General features: G+C 46.7%; 1 protein-coding gene across 1 annotated transcript in view; it reads left to right on the top strand.

Annotated features, from left to right (window-relative positions):
• ZYG11A (zyg-11 family member A, cell cycle regulator) overlaps window positions 1–17,196 on the top strand; it is a 47,735-nt gene that overhangs the window by 11,637 nt on the left and 18,902 nt on the right. Inside the window, exons 3-4 of the mRNA XM_056122218.1 lie at window positions 1,493–2,244; window positions 11,153–11,293. Of these exons, the coding sequence (XP_055978193.1) occupies window positions 1,493–2,244; window positions 11,153–11,293 (893 nt within the window). The remainder of the gene's footprint in view (window positions 1–1,492; window positions 2,245–11,152; window positions 11,294–17,196) is intronic.

Raw genomic sequence — 17,196 nt, 5'->3', positions numbered from 1 at the left:
AGTCTTTAGATGATGAATTAAATCGATTTACTTGGATATATCTTTTAATACTTTCCCCATTAGCCTAGGGCCTCAGTGCAAGGCAGGTAAGTGTGGCTGGGAATAGCCCTGTGACCTGGCGATCCTGGGTACCACAGGACCCAGCAGCTTCTCATTCTCAGGCCTTTGCATGGAACACTCAGACCTGGCTGGCTGAGTACTCCTGGGAGTCGCCTGCATTGCCTGAGCAAGGCTCCCTTCCAAAACAAACAGAAACAGCAAGGGCTAGGGGGGTAACTCAGGTGAGGGGGCACACCTTCCTACCCAGGTTCCATCCCCAGCGCCATGCGGTTTCCTGTGTGGAGGGCTTTCCTCAGACTGGAACCCCAAGGGATACACGCGGCAGGAGAGTTGACCAAATAGCAACATGTTTTAGCAAGAGCAGAGTAGGAGTTTATTAGAGAATATATTGGCTATGGCCAAAGAGATAGTACAGGAGTTAAGGTGCGTATCGTGTTTGTTGTCAATCCTGGTCCCATCCCTGGCAGTGCAGGGTCAGGACTAGCATCTGAAGGCTGCAGGAAAGAGAGTAAGATGGTCAAGGGGCCACAGTGGAGACCTTCCAGAGAAGAGGAGGGCATAGCTCAGGGAGCCTTTTATCTTTCTTAGACATTTTCCCCTAGGAGCCCTCTTGTGGGGAGGGAGTGAGTCTAGGGGAGTAAGTTCAGAGGGTTTGAGTGGGAAGGGCCAGTGTATTTATCCCATGTGTCACTGTTCCAAGTCACAAACCGGGGGAAGCCAGGGGAGTTTCCCTGGGGAACTTGGTCAGCCCACTTCACTGAGCACCTCTGGGAGTGGCCCTTGTGGTCCCTGGCTCTTCTGGCCCTGAGCAGCACTTCTTCATGAGGACTGACCGGGCCCCATGAGCACTGCTTTTGAGGTCTCCAAACAGAAACAGCCAGCATAAAGTAGGTAAAGTGGGTCACCATTGTAGATCGTGCTGTCAGCATGCCCTTCAGTCACAGTTTCTGTCTTTCAACCATAGAGCATATTTTGTCAGAGGTAAAATATATTTTTTCTGGGGCTGAAGAGAACTAGTACTGAAGTTAAGTTTCTTGCCTTGTATATAGTTCAAATCCTAGCTCTGCATATGATACCCTGAGCACTGCCAGGTGTGACCTCTGAGCATGAGAGTCAGGAGTAAGACCTGAGCATCACTGAAAGTGTTATAAAGACCTTCCCTCCACCCCCTCGAAATATATATGTATGTGTGTGTGTGTGTCACACACACATATGAAAATAATGAAAATTAGGCAATTTTTGCTCTGAACTCAATAATTAGTTTCTTAGCTTGAGTTTTCTTTCTCCTGGATTTGTGCTCTGGGCTCTCTTCTTACTACGTTCAGGGACCATGTGGTGCCAGATTGAAGCACAGTCAGCCTTGGGCAAGGCAAGCACCCTCTTTGCTGTACAGTCTAGCTGTTTTTATAGCCTGTTTCTGGTTCTCTTTTAGGAAAGCTGACTGACAGAACAGCAAGTGTTTTCCAAGGTGACCAAATAAAGCTGAAGCTAGTCAATATTCAGAAAGCCAGAATTTCTGCAGCCACCTTCTCCAAGACCTTCTGCCACCACAAGCTCCTGGAACTGAATGCCACTGCTGTGCACAGCGACCTCCCTGCCCCAGACATCGTCCGCGGGCTCTGCAGCAGCAGTTGGGCGCAGAGGAACCTGCGGGGTCTCGCGCTAGACTCTGCCAGTGTCCCCCGAGAGTCAGGGCTGCTGCTCTTCGGCCAGCTCACTGGGCTCCGCGTTCTCAGTGTCTTCAACATGTGTTTTCATAGTGAAGACCTGGCTTGTGTGTCCCAGCTCCCCAGACTGGAGAGCCTCGATATCTCCAATACGCTGGTCACCAACATCTCCGCACTCCTGGCCTGCAAGGACCGCCTCAAGTCGCTCACGATGCACTACCTCAAGTGCCTGACCATGACGAAGGCGCAGGTCCTCGCCGTCCTCAGGGAACTGAAAGGTCTGCTCCATCTTGATATTTCTGACCACAGGCAACTGCGGTCCGACCTGGCTTACCTCTTGCTGCAGCAGAAGAATATTCTTCCTAATATTGTGTCCTTGGATATTTCGGGGGGCAGCTACATCACCGATAGAGCTGTGGAACAGTTTATCCGGCAGCGGCCTGCGATGCGTTTTGTGGGACTCTTGGCCACAGATGCCGGCTATTCTGACTTCTACGCTACCAAGCCAGGCCTGAGGGTTTGTTGTATTTCCTAAAATCAGTTTGTTCCATTTGTTCAGGGCATTATTAAGCTTTTGCTATAATCACCAGGATAAATCATTTGGAAGGAGCGTAATAATCACAGTGCTCCTGGTCTGTGCGGCAAGCAGAGGGTGGAGAGCCTCAGACAAGACCTTGGCTTCCCTGTTGTCTAGTCTGGCCTTAGCTTGGCAGCAATGCTGCTGCCAGGCGGTGCCTGCTGTTTCCGGCTCTCCTCCTCCACTTTCCAGAAGATGCCAGCACAGCCCAGAGAAGTTAAGCCACTTACTCACAATCATGGAACTATGAAATGATAGACATAGGAACTGCACCCAAGTCTTTATGACTCCGAAATACTTTGCTTTTTACATGCTAATAGCTAAGTGTACAAAGGCACATTGTTTATATAGCCAAAACTTTTTTTGGTGAAGGTATAACAGAAAGCTATTTTACAAAGAGCCTTAAGAAAAAAAATTTGAACATTGTTGCGATACATTTATGGCATATCCTCTTGTAGTTCTGATTTTGATGGAAAAATATCTTGAAATATATTTCTAGCTTTATTTTTTAATTGTATTTTGGGACCATCGGGCTTAATCCTGGCTCCGTGCTCAGGGGTCACTTCTGATGGTGCTTGGGGGACTGTATGTGGAACCTGGAATTGGGTCAGCTGTACAAGGCTGGCCTTACTATCCCTCCAGCTCTCATCAGACTTTCTGATCTCGATTAAGCATCTTCCTGATTTTCACCTTGACTTAGCTTTACTGTAGTGATTACAGAGTGAGATTTTTTTGATGTCAGCCTTCCCTCCTACATTGAGCAGTGGGCATTCTATGTAAGAAAAGCTCCTCCTTTGCCAACTATCTGATGTCTTGATATGGTTCACTATTGATTTTGTGTGTGTGTGTGATTTATAATTCATTGCTTTCCTTAGTAAACAACTTTTTTGTTTGTTTTTGGGCCACATCTAGTGGTGCTCATGACTGACTCCTGTTTCTGTGCTCAGGAGTCATCACTCTTAGTGGTGCTCACCAGGATGGGGGCAGCCATACACAGTACTGGGGATCGAATCATGGTCACAGCTAAATTCAAGGCAAGTGCCTAACCTCTGTGGTCCTTTTAATTGTTTTGCTTATTTTATATTTATTTATTTTGGTTTTTGGGCCACATCTGGCTGTGCTCTGGGCCATGACTCTGAACTCAGGGCTCACTCCTGGCAAGCTTGGGGGCTGTATGGGGCACCAGGGATGGAACCCAGGTCAGCCACATGCAAGGCAAGCATCCTACCCACTTCACTATCTCTCTGACCCTTTTTATTTCTTTTTAAGGCCATATCATGGGGTATTTGGGATCTGCTCCCAGCTCTGTGCTCAGGAGTCATTCCCAGTGGTACCCAGTGAGAGCAGGCGGTGCCAGAAATTAAACCTGGGCCCTCTGCTTGCAAAAGCATGTGCTTAACCTGTTGAGCTATCTTTCTGGCTCCTGTCCTTAATTTGAAACAATAATTGTATTTAATTTTGGTTTGGAGGCAGCACCTGGCCGAGCTCAGAAGCTTCTCCCAGAGTGTTGCTCAAGGCTGCTTCCTGGTGGTGCTTGGAGGACAGTGCGGTGCTGGGGATTGAGCCTGGGCCACTGACACTCAGAGCATGTGCTCAACCCTTTGACCTGTAGCCCAGCCCTGATTTTAAACCTGTAATTACCCTTTCCTCCTTCCTTTTTTGCTGCTGTAATACTGTAGGTCACACTGTAGTTGTACTCCCCAAAGTGGTGCCCTGGTTCTGGTTGCCTGTATGTGTGTGTGTGTGTGTGTGTGTGTGTGTGTGTGTAGGAGATTACACCCAGAGTTGCTGTGCTGGGGTCTCAGACAACAGACCTGCACATGTGGGTCACACTTGCAGTCTCACCACCAGCAAGGTGGGCATTTTTGCCATTGAGCCATCATAAAACAGATAGGGGTCCCTAACTGTTTTCGTCATTTGATCACTTGACTTCCCGTTAATCGTCGATTTGCTTGAGCAGGCACCAGTAACGTCTCCATTTGTCCCTGTTGCGTGCTAGTGTAGTCCAGTGGTGTCTGTTCGTTCTAGGAACACGAAGAGCCTCAAACCGATCATTCATGATCTTGATGAAGAAGTCTGACCATCTGGTAGGTGGGCGGCCACGCGGTCTTTTGACGTCCCGTGGAATCCAGTCGGTAATGGCTCTAGTCCAGCAGTCGTCTCTAAATCTCATTACGTGACCAGCCCATCTGATTTTTGACGCCTTGGTAAACGAGACGGCATCCCTGATTCTTGACCATCGAGGAGGTCCGAACTCTGGATTCTTTCTCTCATTTGAGTGAAACATGATACTCCAAGCATAGCTCTTTTAATTCCTCTTTGGGAGACCTGAATAGCGTTCTCATCCTGTTTGCGTAGGGCCCAGGTCTCTGAGGCGTATGTTAATGCAGGAAGGACAGTGGAATCAAAGAGATGTGCCCGGAGCCGGAGCCGGAGGTTCTTTGTCCTCTTAGCTATTTCTTCGACGCTCTTGAAGGCATTCGAAGCTGCTCTCGTCCTCCTGCGCAGCTTGGGTGCCAGGTCATTTGTCATGTTGACTTCTCGACCTAGGTACACATAGCTGTTGCATTTGGGTTCCGTTGAGAGCGAATGGGGCATCAGGAACGAGGCTGTTTCTCATAAACATTGTCTTCGTAAGATTCACCTGTAGTCCGACCATTCCACACTCACGGTTGAAGTCAGCCAGCATTTGTGCCGCTTGGCTAATGTTTGGTGTTATTAAAACAATGTCATCAGCAAAGCGGAGGTGATGTAGTTGCCGACCATCTATCTTTACTCCCATTCCTTCCCATTCCAGTCATCGCATGATGTTCTCGAGGGTGGCACTGAAGAGTTTTGGTGAAATGGTATCACCCTGCCGAACCCCTCTCTTGACATCAATGATTACTTCTTTGTAGAATGGTGAGATCCTGGTCGTGAATCCGTAATACAGCTCACTGAGGATCCTGATGTATTGAGTTTGAATGCCCTGATTGGCTAGGGCTTCAAAGACCGCTTCCATCTCAACAGAATCAAAGGCCTTCTTTAAATCAGTGAACGTTAGACAGAGCAGTATCTTGAACTCCCGAGAAACCTCAGTGTGCGTGGTTATCGTGTGGATATGGTCGATGGTGCTGAATCCTTTGTGGAACCTGGCTTGCTCGCATGGTTGTCCTTCATCTAGTGTTCTGCCAATCCTATTCAGGATGCCTCGAGTGAACAACTTGTAGATGACAGACAATAGGCAGATCAAGCGATAGTTGTCAGTGTCGTGGATGTCTCCCTTCTTGTACAGTAGTACAGTCCTGCTGGTTTTCCATTGGAACGGAACCTTGCATTCAGACAGGTAGCATGGGAAGAGCCGAGCCAGCGTATTGATGAGTGCTGATGGCAGGTTCTTCAAGTGTTCAGGTCTGACCTTGTCTGGTCCAGATACTGTTTGTTTCTTTACCGACGAAATGGCAGGTCAGATTTTGGAAGGGAGAATGTTGGGAACGACATATCCATCCTGTGGAATTTGGTATGTCAGCAGGTGGACATGGCTATCAAAGAGATCTGAGTAGAAGTCATGGTTAATCTTCTCCATTGCCCTTCTGGAAGATGTGATGGATCCATCAGGACGTTGGAGGGCAGTCATCTTGGTCTTATAGTTGGCGAAGGACAGGCGGGCGTTACGAATACTTTTCCTGGCTTCTGCCACATCTACCAGCACTTCTGCTCTTCTCTCTTTGAGGTCTTCCTTGATCACATCTCTGCACTGCTTTGCGAGCTCTGACATTCGCTTGCGGTTGCCTGGGGCATGCGCCAAACCACGTTGGTGAATAAGCTCAAGAGTTTTCGAAGACAGGTGTTTTTTTGTGGCTCTCTCTTGGCGTTCCTCGCACAATCGTGGAGGTGCTGAACCAGTCGATTGTATTCCTCGTCAATGTTGTCAACAATGGCATCTTCCCATGTTGCAGCAAAAGTGCCAAAGAGCTCCCAGTTGGTGGTCATTCTGGGAGTTCTCTTAAACTTTGCAGCCCTTTCTCCCCGCTCTGTGAAGTAGAATTTTGCACGAAGGAGACGGTGGTCTGATCTTGTTTGGAATTTTGGGACAACAGTGACATGGGTCAGGCAAAACCATCGATTGAATATGATGTGGTCAGTTTTGTTGTGTAACCGCCAGCCGGGAGACTCCCATGTCCAACATTTAGATTTGGCCTTCTGGAACTGTGAGTTACCATGGATGGTCTTGGTCGACATGATGAACTCAGACAGTCTCTCACCCTGTTTGTTCCATTCTAGGCCATGGGTCCCAATGTGGAGTTCTTCAGCTGATCTTCTCAGTCCTATCTTGGCATTAAAATCACCGACAATGATCTTATAGAAGGTGTGGTCTTCTTTATAGAACTTTATAGAACTTTTTCTTTATAGAACAGTTTTTATGCTCAAAGTTTTTGGTGGAGCCACTGCTGCCCTGTGCACACCTAGATCACTTCTAAGGGTACTCCACGGCCTGTGAGGTTCCAGGGACTGAACTTGGACCTCCTGTATGAAAAGCTTGTGCTTTTGCCTGTTGGAGTCACTGTCTGGCCTTGAGCTCAAATTTCTGTTTGTTTACTTTTTTTGGTCTTTGAGCCGTGCTTGGTATGACTTGGGGGCTACCCCAGCTCTGTGCTTGGCAAGGGCAGTATTTGGAGGACCTTGTAGTGTCAGGGATTGAACCCAGGGATCTGCCACATGCAAAGCTTGTGTTCTGAGGTGATCTTCCTGGTTGTTCCTTTTCTCTTTTTCTTCCTTTCTTCCTTTTTTTAAAACTTCTTTGTGTGTATGATGGGGTGAGGGAGGGTGGGGAGCACCTCGGTGGTACTCAGGGCTTACTCCTGGCTCTTGGCTCAGGGGTCACTCCTGGCGGGTCTTGTGGGACCATAAGTTGTGCCAGAGATTGCACTCGGGTTGGCCACTGAGACAAATGCCCTACCTGCTACAAAGTGGGTACTATTGCTCTGGAAGGGATTCCCATCTTTTCTGAGGTAGAATTTTATTTTATGTACATAGCACATTTTGTTTATCTGTCAATGGTGGTAATTTGGGTTACTTTCATGTTTTTCCTGTTATGAGTAATGCTGTTAGCAACATGGATGTATAAATATCTGAAGTCTTTGTTTTCATGCTTTTAGTTAAATAACTAGAATTATAATTGTGAGATGACATGGTAATTCTGTTTTCACTTTTTGAGGGGACTTTTGGTTGGGGGCTGTAACCAGCAGTGCTGAGGGCTACTTCTTGGTGGTACTTGAGGGACTAAGTATTGCAGTGTTGATATAAGGGATAGAACTGAAGGCTCCTGTGTGCAGAAGATGTGCTCCGGCTCTTTGAACTTTCTTCCAGACCTTCTTTTTTTCCTTTTTGGTCACACCTGGAGCTGCTCAGGGTTGCTCCTGGCTCTACACTCAGGAATTGCTCCTGGCGGTGCTCAGAGGACCATATGGGATGCCAGGATTGGGTCTTTGGCTGCAAGGCAAACACCTTCTCCACTGTACTAGTGCTCTGGGCCTATTTTTGTGAGCTATCACTACTGTGCTTTCTCTAGCAGCGGTACATGTTCTATATTCAGCCAGCAGTACACACTAATACTTGTTTTTTCTGTCCACACTTGCTTTGTTGTTTTTGTTCAGTATTGGGCATCTTATTGAGTGTGAAGTGCAATCTCCAGTTTGCTTTTCCTATCGATCAGTTATACTAAACATCTTCCAATTTGTGATGATTTATATTAATTTCCAGAGGTGCTCTAGGACTGTCCCTGGCTCTGTGCTCCCGACTGACTCTGCTAGTACAAGACAATGGAGCTGGGGTTAGTCATGTGCAAATCAAGTGCAAATGCTTGGCAAGCTTTACCTAAGGCCCTGAGCTATTTATTACTCCCCCCCCCCCCTTTTTGTATTGACCTTGGCTTTTCCTTGGAGAAAGATCTTTTCAAGTTCTTCAACCTTTGTTTATTTTTGAGCCACCCCCTGTGGTGCTCAGGGCTAACTCCTTGCTCTGTACTCAAGGATCACTCTGGCAGGCCTTGGATGCCAGGGATAGAACCTGGGTCAGCCACCTGCAAGGCAAGTAAAGTGTCCTACCTACTATACTATCACTTTGGTCCCATGACCCAGTTGTTATTATGTAAAGGCCCTCCCGTTGTTCATCGATTTGCTCGAGCGGGCCCAGTAACGTCTCCATCATGAGACTTGTTACTGTGTTTGGCATATCGAATACGTCATGGGGAGCTTGCCAGGCGCCGCCGTGCAGGCGAGATACTCTTGGTAGCTTGCCGGGCTCTCCGAGAGGGGCGGAGGAATCGAACTCGGGTCGGCCATGTTGGCTGCGTGCAAGGCAAACGCCCTACCGCTGTGCTATCTAAATATTCTGCATATACGTAAGACTTAGTAATATTTGTCCTGTTTTGTGGACTACCTCTTTCGTCTCTTGTTACTGCCCTTTCTGCACAAAATTTTCAAAAGTTTTGGGCTGGAGACATACTACAGTGTTAAGGGTATAAGACTCCAGACTGAGACCACAGGCATGGCTGGGTCTGGCTCTGGAGGATGGTGAGCACTTCCGGGATATACTTCTGGGCCCAAGCAGGGTTGCGTTCTTGGGCCCTTGCACTGAAGAACTGGCCAGGGAGGCTCCGGATTGCCAGGAGTGATACCCCAACCCTCTGAGCACTGCTTGGAAGACTTCCATAAAATGAGAAAAAAATTCTTATCAAGACTGATTTGTTTATTTTTCTCTTGTGCTTTTTTAAAAAAAATCTTTTGTGTCATTAAATCAATCATTGCCAAATTCTACCCCGCCCCCCTCCTTTTGGGTCACACCTGGTGATGTACAAGGGTTACTCCTGGCTCATGCACTCAGGTATTATTCCTGGTGGTGTTCAGGGGACCATACGGGATGCTGGGAATCGAACCCAGGTCAGCCACGTGCAAGGCAAACACCCTACCTGCTGTGCTGTTGCTCCAGAATTCATGTGATCAAGCATTTGTCCTTATATTGTTGCCAAATTCTTGTGATCAAGTATTTGTCCTGATCTCTTTTTAAAAGTTTAGGTCTTGTTTTTAATTCATCTTCTGTTTTTTTAAATTTTTTTTTCTTTTTGGGTCACACCTGGCGATGCACAGGGGTTACTCCTGGCTTTGCACTCAGTAGTTACTCCTGGCGGTGCTCAGGGGACCATATGGGATGCTGGGAATTGAACCCGGGTCTGCCGCGTGCAAGGCAAACGCCTTACCCTCTGTGCTATCTCTCCAGCCCCTTTCTGTGATATTTTGTATGTGGTGTTAAGTGGCCAGACCATTAGTTCTCTTGCACGTGCTAGCAAGTTCTTCTAGCACTTTGTTTGGAGGCTGTTCTCTCCTCATTGAATGCTCCTGCCACCCTTGTCAAAAATCATATACAGTCAAGTGACTGTATATGGAAGGTTTTATTTGGGAGCTCTATTTTTTTTTCTTTTTGGGTCACTCCTGGCAATGCACAGGGATTACTCCTGGCTCTGCGCTCAGGAATTACTCCTGGCCCTGCTCAGGGGACCACATGGGATGCTGGGAATCGAACCCGGGTCTGCTGTGTGCCAGGCAAACACCCTAACCCTGGAGTTATCGCTCCAGACCCTGGGGGCTCTATTATATTCCACTGTTCTATTTGTCTTTAAGCCATTCCCAACACCTCACAGTAAGTTTTGAAATCAGGAAGCGTGAGTCTAGTGCCAGAGTGATAAAACAGCAGGTTAGGCATTTGCCTTGCATGTCGCCAGCCCAGGTTTGATCCCCAGCATCCCATATGGTCGGTCTCCTGAGCACTGTGAGGAGTGGTTCCTGAGTGCAGAGTTGGGAGTAACCTCTGAGCATCACTGGGTATGAGCCAAAAAGCAGGAAAAAAAAAAAGCAAAGTGTGTATCTTCCAGTTTGGGTTTTGTTTGTTTGTTTGTTTGGGCCTCCTAAGCTCAGGAGACTCAGAGGGCCTAACTGGCCATTCTTGGAAAACCAAGGTTCATTGCAAGAGCTCAAGGATGCCACACTGCTACAAGTTACCTTGACCATCCCAGGGGTGCTTAGGGGCCTGCAGGGCTGTACCCATAAATAGTTTGTGGGACCCCCATGTGGTGCAGGGAATTAATTGAACCTGGATTGGGCATATGCTAGGCGTGTATCCTAACTGCTGTACTATTTCCTGACCTGAGTCTTAACAGTTTTTAAAGATAAATTTGTCTGGCCTAGAGAGATAGTAAGTAGGTCGGGCACTTGACTTGCATGCACTCATCCCCAGCGTCCCATATGGTTACATAAGCACAGAGCCAAGAGGAAGTAACCCTTGAGCACTTTTGGGTTTGCCCCCCCCCCCCCCATTTGTATTTTTGTTTGGGTCTTTGGAATGTCACATGAAGTTCACAACCATGTTTATTTTCACTATTCAAGTAATTCGATTCTTAACCAACATAGTTGCAGTGAGATGGTATTTGAATCTGGCTATACGCATAATGCCTTGTTAGTTTAACAACACATTTTGCAGCTCTTGCCTCATCTCTAGAAATGAGATTAGGAGCCAGGGAGTTCAGGGGTTAAAACAATTGCCTTTCATGTTGCCAACTGCAGTTCTGTCTCCAACACTACATATGGTCCCCTGACCACTGACGGTACCACTCTTGCAGAATCCAGGAATAGACCCTGAGTACCACTTGATGTGGTTCCCAGAATTAAAATGAAATAAAAATGAGGCTGGGGAGAACATGCACCTAACAATTATGATTGAATGATATTAACTTGAACATCAGCCATTTTAATTAATTGTTGTTCTTGTACATGGCAGGAATTGGTGAAAACTTGGTAATATCTTTGTCTTTCAGGTTGCTGGGGGAACCAATGTGAATCAGATTTCCGAAGCCCTGAGCCAGTATAGGAATAGGTCATGTTTCGTTAAGGAGGCCCTCTACAAGCTCTTCACAGAGACATTTGCAACACAAGTCACTATGCCTGCTGTTTTAAAGGTAACTGCACCTATGAACAGTAGCTTTTATTACTGCTTAAGTAGATCAGTTAAAGTTATTCACCAAAACCTTTGAGTACAGCAACTTGCATTTCTTATTCTAGAGTGAGTTGAAGTGCCTCTCAGAGGAAGGAAACCTGTTTTGTTAACTGCCAGATTCTTTTTGTTTTCAGCACTATGTGGAATCGATCTGAAGCATCCAGTTTCTGCAGTTTGGTCTGAGGAGAGTAGAACTGTTCTCTAAAAGAGAGATTAGTCTATAAGCCAGAATTCACTCTTCCATGGAGTTGTTAAAAACCCTAAAAAATAGCATCTGGTTTTCTGAAAGAAGACAACAATCTTCCAACAAGAACAGAACATAAAAACAAAAATTGAAGGTGTTAGAACTAGAAGTATTTCGTGAATAAAGGAAAGTTTATCAATTGGGCCAAAGTTTGCTTTGGTTTATGGATAAAATTTTGTTTATTTAGTTTCGGGAATTATGGAATGCTGAGAATCAACCCAGGACTTCTGCATGCAGGCATGCACCGCATTCTGTTGAGCTGTCTCCCCAGCTTTTTTTTTTTTTTTGTAGGGGGACGGTGACAGATGTGGACATACCTGACAGTGTTCAGGGGTTTATTCTGGCTCTGTGCTCAAGGATCAATCCTGGTGGTATTCACAGGACCATTTGGGGTGCCAGGGATCAAACCCAGTTTAACTGTGTGCGTGGCAAGTGCCCTACTCCCTGTACTCAAGCCCCCTACCCCCTATACTATCTCTCCAGACCTCTCCAGCCCTGCTTTAAATGAAAGCATTAATTGGTTAGGAGAGAAAACTGGAATTATTTGTATTATTAAGCTGCTGTGGCTCAAGTGGTAGCACACATGGGCTCTGCGTTGCATCCGCAGGACTGCACAGCCCTCCAGGCTTGCCGGGCCTATTCCAGGGTTGAAGACTCCTAACCACGGAGAAAATACAGCAGTCAGGGACGCATGCTTCGTTTGTGCTGTGCCCACTGGGAGGCCCCAGCACCTCCTGGCCGGCCTGCTGTGCCTCCACTGAGCCTGTGCAGCCCCATGTCCGAGCGTTAAACTCAGTTGGGCAATGTTGGGAAGGACTCCTGGGAAACCCAAACACCGCTAGGGGAACCCTTGATGTGGCAGTTTCTCTTATGAAAGATTAGGTTTATGTATGATTTAAGCAATATTGTATAAAGAAAAGATTAGACATTTGTTTCTTGTAGGGAAAAAACTTGTATTATACGTTCTTAATCTTGTTACAAATCTAAAATTCTGTGATTTTTGAAAAATGATTTATTTCTACATTTTTCAGTTTGCATATTTTATCTATGTGACAAACTCCCAAGAATAATGTAAATAGTCTATAGAAAGTACTATATTTAGTAATTAGTGATCTGTATGAATATAGAAAAAGTCTTCTTTTTTTGTTTTTTTTTTTCCAGTTTTGGGGCCACATCTGGCAGTGCTCAGGCTTACTCCTGGCTCTGTGCTCAGGGATCAGTCTTGCGGGGGTTCAGGTCACCTTCTATGGTGCTGGAGATCAAACCCAGTTTGGCTCCAAGCAAGACAAGCTCTTTACTCCTTGTACTGTCTCTCCAGCTCTGAAAAGTAATTTTCTGTAACACTCGCAGTTGGTGCTAGTGTTTCATGGGTTCCTGTAGCTGTCACAGTGAGGAACTTTTCTTTAAAAGTTCTCTTTAAAAGTGCTGGTTCAGGCTGTGTAGATCAATGATAGAACCCAGACCTTGTTTGTGTGAGGTCCTGGTTTGATCCTTGGCTCTGAAAGACAAACAAGCCACTCAGTAACGAGGGTGCAGTGCATCTCAGTTGACTGTGAAGTAAGTTGGATGACTTGCTAGTATAGCATGGTTCGTGGAGCCTGCTGCTTGGGAACCACACAGTCCCAGACCTTTCCGATGCAAAGCTTTATTTTCTTTCTGTTCTGGGGGGTCCTTCTTGCTGTACTTGATCTACTCCCAGCTTTTTTCCCCCCATTAATTTACTTTTTAATCGAATCACCTTGAGATACATGGTTACAGAGTTGTTCATGATTGGGTTTCAGTCATATAATATTCCAACTGGCCTTCTTTAAATCAATGAACGTTAGACAGAACGGCATCTTGAACTCCCGAGAAACCTCAATGAGCTTGGTTATCATGTGGATATGGTCAATCGTGCTGAATCCTTTGTGGAACCCGGCTTGCTCGCATGGTTGCCCTTCATCTAGTGTTCTGCCAATCCTATTCAGGATGACTCGAGTGAACAGCTTGTAGACGACAGGCAACAGGCAGATCGGGTGATAGTTGCCAATGTCGTGGATGTCTCCCTTCTTGTACAATAGTACAGTCCTGCTGGTTTGTCATTGGGACAGAACCTTGCATTCAGACAGGTAGCATGGGAAGAGCCGAGCCAGCGTATTGATGAGTGCTGATGGCAGGTTCTTCAGGTGTTCAGGTCTGACCTTGTCTGGTCCAGACACTGTTCGTTTCTTTACCGACGAAATGGCAGGTCAGATTTTGGAAGAGAGAATGTTGGGAACGACATATCCATCCTGTGGAATTTGGTATGTCAGCAGGTGGACATGGCTATCAAAGAGATCTGAGTGGAAGTCATGGATAATCTTCTCCATTGCCCTTCTGGAAGATGTGATAAATCCATCAGGACTTTGGAGGGCAGTCATCTTGGTCTTGTAGTTGGTGAAGGACAAGCAGGCATTACGAATGTTTTTCCGGCTTCTGCCGCTTCTACCAGCACTTCTACTCTTCTCTCTTTGAGGTCTTCCTTGATCACATCTCTGCACTGCTTTGCAAGCTCGGACGTTCACTTTCGATTGCCTGAGGCATGCGCCAAACCACGTTGGTGAGTAAGCTCAAGAGTTTTCGAAGACAGGCTTTTTTTTTTTTTGTGGCTATCTTTCTCTTGCCAAACCAACAAGAAGGCAAGAGATTCAGCAGGGTGATACCATTTCACCGAAACTCTTCAGTGCCACCCTCAAGAATGTCATGCGACAACTGGAATGGGAAAGAATGGGAGTGAAGATAGACGGTCGGCAACTACACCACTTCTGCTTCGCTGATGACATCATTCTTATAACACCGAACATCAGCCAAGTGACACAAATGCTGGCCAACTTTGACTGTGAGTGTGGAAAGGTTGGACTACAGCTGAATCTAACGAAGACAATGTTTATGAGAAACAACCTCGTTCCTGATGCTCCATTTGCTCTCAACGGAACAACCATCTCCGAATGCAACAGTTATGTGTACCTAGGTCGAGAAGTCAACATGACAAATGACCTGGCACCTGAGTTGCACAAGAGGAAGAGAGCGGCTTGGAACGCCTTCAAGAATGTCAAAGAAATAGCTTAAAAGGACAAAGAACCTCTGGCTCCGGGCACATCTCTTTGATTCCACCATTCTTCCTGCATTAACTTACGCCTCAGAGACCTGGACCCTATGAAAGCAGGATGAGAACGCTCTTCGGGTCTCTTAAAGAGGAATCAAAAGAGCTCTGCTTGGAGTATCACACTTCATTCAAATGAGAGAAAGAATCTGGAGTTCCGACCTTCTTCGACGGCCAAGAATCAGGGATGCTGTCTCGTTCGCCAAGGCGTTAAAAATGAGAAGGCATGGGAAGGGGGGCGTTCTGGTCCGTCCTTCACGCCCTACCAAGCCCCATGAGCGGCTCTCCAGCACGGCCACAGCCCCAGAAGCACAAGGACTTAATGCAAAACCCAGCAGCTTGGAGCAGAAAAGTGAATGGACTATGCGTTAATCCAGGCCATCATGTCTGCCTGGAGGGGAAAGGGTGTTGCTCCCTTCCGCCCTCCTCCCTCTGGAAAGAAAGATGGCGGCCGTACGAGAGCCTTGTGGACAGCAGGTATGAGCTGGGGGTGCGGGGGCAACAAAAACCTCATGGGAAGGGGGGCGTTCCGGTCCATCCTTCACGACCTACCGAGGTCACCAGTTGTCCCCCACGAGCGGCTCTCCAGCACGGCCACGACTCCAGAGCACAGAAACCAATCTCTTAATTATCTGACTCTCAGTAGAAATACTTCCAGGGTTAATTAACAAAGTAGCGGAAATCCAAAACCAACATTTAATTCTTGAACCCAGCTGTAGAAAGTGAATCACTTCACAATGCTTTTTCAGCATGTCTGATTTGGGGGGAGGGGGTAAACTCTAAATAATAGTGGTGCATCTTTTATTGAAACAATGAATCTAATCAAAGCAGATAGAGTGTCAACTAGAATTCATCTGCCTCGCAGGCATTGGGAGGGGTGGGGGGTGGGGTTTTATTTGGGTTCTTCGTGGTAAAAAATAAGTATTGGTAAAGGGAAAGGTGTTTGATATTTGCATGACTGAGACCTAAACCTGAAAGCTTTGTAACTTTTCCCACAGTGATTCAATAAATAAATAAATTATTTAAAAAAAAAAAAGAAAATGAGATTGGCTGGACACGTAATGAGATTTGGAGACTACCGTTGGACTAGAGCCATTACCAACTGGATTTCACGAGACATCAAAAGATTGCGTGGCCGCCCACCTATGAGATGGTCAGACTTCTTCGTCAAGACCCTGAACGATCGGTTTGAGGCTCTTTGTGTTCCTAGAATGAGCAGGTGCCATTGGGCTACATTAGCACGCGACAGAAATGGAGACGTTACTTGTGCCCGCTCGAGCAAATCGATAGTAACGGGATGTCAAGTGATCAAGTGATCTCTCTCTCTTGGTGTTCCTCGCACAATCGTGGAGATGCTGAACCAGTTGATCGTATCCCTTGTCAATGTTGTCAATGATAGCATCTTCCCATGTTGCAGCAATAGTGCCAAAGAGCTCCCAGTTGGTGGTCGTTCTGGAAGTTCTCTTCTTAAACTTTGCAGTTCTTTCTCCCCGCTCTGTGAAGTAGAATTTTGCATGAAGGAGATGGTGGTCTGATCTTGTTTGGAATTTTGGGACAACAGTGACATGGGTCAGGCAAAACCATCGATTGAATATGATGTGGTCAATTTTGTTGTGTAATCACCAGCTGCGAGACTCCCATGTCCAACGTTTAGATTTGGCCTTCTGGAACTGTGAGTTACCATGGATGGTCTTGGTCGACATGATGAACTCAGACAATCTCTGACCCTGTTCGTTCCATTCTAGGCCATGGGTCCCGATGTGGAGTTCTTCAGCTGATCTTCTCAGTCCTATCTTGGCATTAAAATCACCGACAATGATCTTGTAGAAGGTGTGGTCTTTTTTATAGAACTTCTCCAGCTCCATGTAGAACTTCTGAATTTCTCTTTCATCATAATTGGATGTTGGTGCATAGACAACGAAGATAGAAACTGCCGGCAGTGAGCCACATCTATTCAAGTGTAATCGTCCGATTCGGGTTGTTAGGCATTCGAATACACTAGCACGTGACAGGGACAAATAGAGACGTTACTGACTGGCGTCTGCTTGAGCAAATCAATGATTAATGGGAAATCAAGTGATCAATATTCCAACACCCATTCCTCCTTAACCAGTGTACATTTTCCTCCACCAATATCCCAAGTTCTCCCCCTCCCCCCCCCACCTGCCTCTATGGCAGGTCTATCTCTGTTGCTCTGTCCCTCTCTCTCATCTCTGTCTGTCTCTCTCTGTCTCTTTCTCTCTCCCTCCCTCCCCACCCCCTTTGCTTTCACCCCGGTCTGGAGCAGTACCACAGCGGGTAGGGCGTTTGCTTTGCATGCAACCAACATGGCCAATCTGAGTTCAGTTCCTCTGCCCCTCTCAAAGAGCCCTGCAAGCTACCAAGAGTATCTCGCCCGCACGGCAAAAGCCTGGCAAGCTACCCGTGACGTATTCGATATGCCAAACACAGTAACAAGTCTCATGATGGAGACATTACTGGGCCCGCTCGAGCAAGTCGA

Source organism: Sorex fumeus, unplaced genomic scaffold (assembly GCF_029834395.1).
Source record: "Sorex fumeus unplaced genomic scaffold, SorFum_2.1 ptg000045l, whole genome shotgun sequence".
Classification (NCBI taxonomy): Eukaryota; Metazoa; Chordata; class Mammalia; order Eulipotyphla; family Soricidae; genus Sorex; species Sorex fumeus.
The sequence above is the reverse complement of the archived record's forward strand: the minus strand, read 5'-3'. Positions and strand labels throughout refer to the sequence as shown.